A 6,077-nucleotide genomic window follows, 5' to 3' on the forward strand; every position below is an offset into this window, starting at 1 on the left:
TTTGCCAAGTGCTTTACTTCTCCTAAATTTCAAATTCGGAGCTTAAATTTGTTTGAAAACACTCAATTATTTAACCTCCCTTTGGAAACTATTTATTTTTATGTTCATTCAGTTTTATATGTTTGTTCAATCAGTCTGTTAATTTCCCAGAAAACCTAGAGTTAGGGTTCTGGATTTCTATGGCACAGTTTGATGCGTTTGAAATGAATATCATTTTTGGTTTTGATGTATTATTGTATTTCATGATAAGGTTTCATTTCATTGATGGGTTATGTTTTTTTTAAACATGGTGAATCTATAATTTTTTGGACTATTTTTTTGGATTAATTTAAAGGACGTTTAGAATCAACTCTTTAGCTCTTTATAACACCAAAAATATATTTATAACACCAAAAATATATCCATAATTTTTTGGACTATTTTTTTGGATTAATTTAAAGGACGTTTAGAATCAACTCTTTAGCTCTTTATAACACCAAAAATATATCCAGTTATATCCAGCAATGTGCAAGCAAGATATACCCAATCTTATGATTTATACCAAATCTTATGATTTAGCCAGTGCAGAAACTCAGAAAAAAATCTACTCCGAATGACCACTAATAGCAACCAGATCTTTCCTTCACACTCTGATTCAATTGAAGATGATGCACATACAAATGAAGATGCAGGCGCAGCGTTCGTGTTGCAGTCAAAGGGTATAAAGAACGTTTGTTTTAAATATCAAATGAGTGATTGTAGTTGGGATGCAGGGAATTGGTGGCATGCAGGATTTCACTTGACAACTGCAATTGTAGGCCCAACCATTCTTACGCTCCCCTATGCCTTTGGCGGGATGGGGTGGATATTTGGGCTCTTCTCCCTCTCGGCGGCAGGTGCAGTCACCTTCTACTCCTATTTCCTCATGTCCAAAGTGCTCGATAATTGTGAGAAACAAGGTCGTCGCCACATTCGATTCCGTGAGCTCGCAAGCGATATCCTTGGTGGGTAATGTGGCCATGATTTTCTGTGATTTTCAATGGCTAAAAACACCAATTAATGGAATGGTTTGTGCAGGGTCTGGATGGATGTTTTATTTTGTTGTTTCGATTCAGACAACGATCAATATGGGGGCTGGAGTTGCATGCATCTTACTGGGTGGTGAGTGCGTACAGGTAGGCATCCGTGAGTTGTGGTTCAGTTGTCTGAGATGTGGTTCAGTTATTTGTATAGGGACATTTTTACATCAATTTTTGATGTGGAGAATATTTCGTAATATAATGTTTATATTCATCTGAAATATTGTGAAAATCAATAATTCACATAAATTTGTAAATACTTTTTTAGTTTTATGTAATTTACAGAATCTAATGAATATGAAGTAAAATTAAAGGTTTATATTTTTCATTAGATATAATTAATATCTAAATTTATATTGATTACAGATTTTAAAATATTTCAATTTATAGTGATAGCAAAATTCTAAAACATTCTACCTATCAAATGAGCCTGAAAATTTTCAAAGAATAAATTTTACTCATATATTCAAAATTAACCATATTCATTGACCATAGAGTAATTGAGCATGAAGTAAAGTCAACCATTAATTTTGTTTTATGCCCCTGACTCCATACACATAATTAAATACAATTGATTTGTATCCTATATATTTATACATGATATAAAGTCAACCATTGATTTTGTTTTATGCCCCTGACTCCATACACATAATTAAATACAATTGATTTGTATCCTATATATTTATACATGATATAAAGTCAACCTTTGATTTTGTTTTATGCCCCTCACTCCCCTCACTCCATACACATAATTAAATACAATTGATTTGTATCTTATATATTTACAAGGCAATGTTTAATTTTTCCATGCTTTGAATTTTTTAGTGGTATTTTATTACATAAAGTGTAATCCTTCTGAGCTAATCTTTACCACTGAAGGAGTCTTTACCACAAGTTCATTTTGTTTAGTACTATTTTCTCTTAGTTCTGGTTACCCTCTTTCTTTTTTTCTTAATATCTATTTAGCAATTAGAATTTTCTTAGCTATTAATTCAATCATACGATTTATGTGAGAGGGTTATTTTTTATTATTTGAAAGCTTCAATATTTTTTTAATGGAATTTCAATTATATAGATTATACAGTTTAGCTTAGCTATTAATTCAGTTATACAATAAGGAATTTCAATTATATAGATTACATAGTATAATTTAGTTATTATTTTAGTGATACAATTTGGGTGAGATGATTATTTCTCATTGTTTGAAAGTTTCAATATTCTTAAAAATTTCTAGGGAATTTCAATTATATAAATAATATAGTATAGCTGAAATTTATGATTTTAACAAATTTCTATAGTAAAAAAAAAAACTAAAATTTTAAAAAGTAAAATTAGAGGCAAAATTGATTGGAAAATATGTCAGAAAAACAAAACTTAGAAAAGTTAAACTACAACTATTTATAATAATTTATGTGTAAACTTTTGTTAATGTAGCTTAATACAAGGTGGCTGAACTAAATTTATTTTAGTAAATTTTAATAAGATACATATCATTTTATGCGCCATTAACTCACATTTTAATTTCTGATTAACAAGACTTGTCTGTGTTTAATTGCAGCTCGTGTACTCCAACTTGGATAGCAATGGCCAACTTAAACTGTATCACTTTATATGCATGGTAGCTGTAGTTATGATATTTCTCTCTCAGCTACCATCGTTTCATTCCCTCCGTTTCATCAGTCTAGCATCTTTGGTTTTGTGCTTGGGATACAGTTTGACCGTAACCATTGCCTGTATATTAGTAGGTGAGTTTAAAATATCGGCTATGAATTTGTTTTAATGTAAATCCTGTGTGTATGGGAGAGGTAGTGTTTCATCGCAGGAGTGGGTTTCCTCTCTTGTTAAAATGGCTTGACATAGTTGAGCAATATAAACTTTATCTGGCTTTTATCCCAGGCAGGTCTAGTGAAGCCCCAAGTAAGGATTATTCATTCAAAGGTTCAAACCTCACTAGGGTATTCAATGCCTTCAGCTCTCTGTCTCTTCTGGGAACTATATTTGGCAACGGTATTCTTCCAGAGATACAGGTGCTAAATTATCAGGGGAACTTTATTTCAATATCAAGATGAATCTTTCCTTGTAAAATATGAACTTTAAGGGTATAATGGTATACAAAAATGCAGGCCACGATCGCTCCTCCTGCAACAGGAAAGATGTTCAAGGGATTATGCATGTGCTACGGAGTAATTTCTGTGACATTTTACAGTGTGGCAGTGACAGGGTATTGGGCGTTTGGCAACAATGCTCAGTCTAACATATTGAAAAGTTTCATGCCAAATGAAGGCCCAACTCTCGTGCCCAGTTGGCTCTTGGCTCTATCAGTAGTCTTCGTACTTTTACAGCTACTTGCAATAGCATTGGTAATGCACTACTTTTAAATCTCTGCATTTTTACTGTTTGTAAAATGGAGTGCATCATTTGAAATATATGTTATGTTTGATTGAAGATTTATTCCCAAGTGGCTCTCGACCCTATCAATATGCTTCATACTTTTTGCAATAGCATTGCCTTCAAATTTTTTTTCATTTTCTTGTGACTAAAATGAAGTGCCACTCATAAAATATTTGTTGTTTGATTAAGGTGTATTCCCAAGTGGCCTATGAAATAATGGAGAAGAAATCAGCAGATATCAAGCAGAGCAAATTTGCAATGAGGAACTTGCTTCCCAGGCTGGTGCTGCGGTCTCTGTACATAATAGTTTGTGCATTCATTGCAGCCATGCTGCCTTTCTTTGGAGACATCAGTGCACTGGCCGGGGCCATTGGTTTTATACCTTTGGACTTCATACTTCCCATGTTACTATACAACATCAGTTTCAAGCCACCTCGTAATTCTGCCACTTACTGGATCAACAACACCATTATGGTGGTGTTCACAGGTGTTGGAATTATTGGTACCATATCCTCAGTCCGGCAGATAGCCATCGATGCTAAACGTTTCAAACTTTTCAGTGGCAATGCGTTTGACTGATCATATAGAGTTAATAGAACTTTTTTTTATCTAGAATTCATTGAAAATTTAGTAATATTTTAATAAAATTTAGTAGAGTTTTTTGTAAATTTATCTTTAAGATTTTAGGTGTTTTAGAGAATTTTGATAGTGATGAATCTATTTGCACTATCAAAAACATGATTCAAAAACCAAATCTAAAAAATAAAAAACTAAAAACATTATTCATTACTAATTAATTAATCACTAATTCTAAAATTTTAAATAAAAATTACTTCTTAAATCTATTACACTATAAATAACAATGAATAAATACTTGATTTTAAAATATTAAATGCTCTACCTGCATTGAATCCCATCAATTTTAACAGTTCTGGAATTACTTTGATGGTTATATTTCACTAAAAATATAAGTGAGCAATAAGCAGTTCACTCTAACCTATAATACGCTGCATACTCCAGGCTGTGGGCCATTAAGTCTAATCAATCCACGATCCACTTTAATATTCCGCAGTGAGATGTTTATTATCTCAAAATGCAAATATATTAAAAAAATAATAATAATTCAGATCTCGTTCATAAAAATTAATAACGTATATCAAAGTATACGGCACATTTAATTATTTATTAAATCTCTTTTATTCGCATAACATCATATGATATACAAAACCTACAAAATATCTTGTTGTTTTTCAGCCATGATTCCTATAATGCGTAAACTAATTTAAAGCTTTGAATATAATTTTGACTTTTGTAATCGAAAATATTATCCAAAAACCTTTAAATCAATTTCTTTTTTTTTACATCCGTGATTCTTGTAATCGGAAAAACAAGCTTTAAATATTAGAAAAAGCTTTAATATAATTTTAGCTTTTGTAAATGAAGGAATGAGATTATCTGACCTACTCCATTACATATTATATGATTTTATTTCGTTAGCTTTGAATATAATTTTATCTAAATGAAAACATGGCTAGAGTCAAAAATAAGTTTTGGAATATAGTTTTAGTGTTTGTAAATCGAATTGGATTATACGACGAAGTCGATAACATATTATATGATTTTATTTCATGAGCTTTGAATATAATTTTAGATTTTGTGCTTGAAAATTTGGTAATTGAAACCTCGATGGGGTGGCTAAACCAAGGACATTGGAGGTTGTTATGAGTTCTTTTTCTAAACTTTCCAAGCGCATGACATGCAAGAGGGATGCGTGGCAGGGTACGCCATAGCATATCCACGTGAACCAAACTAGTAGTGCTTGTGTGCATTTAACCAGAGGTTGAGGGGAAATGGGTATTCTACAAAACTTTATGGGCATTGTAATAATACTTTGGCGATGGCAGTTTGGGGTGTGCGACTCAGAGCGATGCCTTATTGATGAGTATTGGAGGGGGGATAATGCGACCCACTACTTTATGGATTATGACGAAGGTGGCATCTAGTTGCAGAAGGGAGGCATCAATCCTCTGTTCTTTTATACCTTTTGGTTTTCTCTATGCCGCCCTCCTAATTAGGCGAGCTTTCGATGACCAACCCATTAGTGGCCTTCCTTTGATGACTTGACTGAATTGTGGTTTATTGCATGTTTCATTGCCAAGTCCATTCTTGGATGTGTTGGAGGAGCTTAGTATAATTTCATATGGGAATTGGGGAAGTTTTTACCCCAACTGCCTCGCATTGTTTCAGGCCTACGTTATTGGATGGCTCCTCGGTTTAAGGGTGCAGAAGTGGACAGTGTTTGGTGGGCTACTACCTTCGAGCACCTTAACTAGGAGTGGTGTTCACTATGGGGGTCAAACCAACGCAAGGCGACTAGTACAGAGTTGGAAGGGGGTCTGAAGGTACAAGTCATCGGGCTTGAAGGGTTGCGGACGTGGGTCGACATGGTGACCCTCACGGGTGTAACGGTGGTGCTAGTAGCCTAGGAAAAAAGTGAAAGCGACCAAGGAGTCAGAGGAGTATTGTGTTGTGGTGTGCTCATGGCACCGAGACGTAGCTCCCACTTAGTTGGAAATGGAAGTGGCCCTATTATGGAACCCAAACCTCGACGTTGATACTAGAATAGGA

General features: G+C 33.7%; 1 protein-coding gene across 1 annotated transcript; it reads left to right on the plus strand.

Annotated features, from left to right (window-relative positions):
- The first annotated feature begins 498 nt into the window (after positions 1 to 498).
- On the plus strand, positions 499 to 4,032 carry LOC149158040 (putative GABA transporter 2). Its single transcript, XM_089436095.1, has 7 exons — positions 499 to 698; positions 753 to 983; positions 1,057 to 1,154; positions 2,617 to 2,803; positions 2,955 to 3,085; positions 3,182 to 3,418; positions 3,639 to 4,032. The coding sequence occupies exons 1-7, from the start codon at positions 593 to 595 to the stop codon at positions 4,026 to 4,028; spliced, it is 1,380 nt and encodes a 459-aa protein (XP_089292221.1). The 5' UTR covers positions 499 to 592; the 3' UTR covers positions 4,029 to 4,032.
- Positions 4,033 to 6,077: the final 2,045 nt, after the last annotated feature.

This window comes from Pinus tabuliformis, chromosome 5_2 (assembly GCF_031772625.1).
Source record: "Pinus tabuliformis cultivar Carrire ecotype Pingquan chromosome 5_2, CPIR1, whole genome shotgun sequence".
In the NCBI taxonomy this organism is placed as follows: Eukaryota; Viridiplantae; Streptophyta; class Pinopsida; order Pinales; family Pinaceae; genus Pinus; species Pinus tabuliformis.

Bases quoted from the DNA above. Each gene is read 5' to 3' on its own strand.
- LOC149158040 (XM_089436095.1), top strand. From the start codon at position 593: ATGACCACTAATAGCAACCAGATCTTTCCTTCACACTCTGATTCAATT. The intron at 984-1,056 runs GTGGGTAATGTG...TGGTTTGTGCAG, and splicing joins GCTCGCAAGCGATATCCTTG to GGTCTGGATGGATGTTTTAT. The intron at 1,155-2,616 runs GTAGGCATCCGT...GTTTAATTGCAG, and splicing joins TGGGTGGTGAGTGCGTACAG to CTCGTGTACTCCAACTTGGA.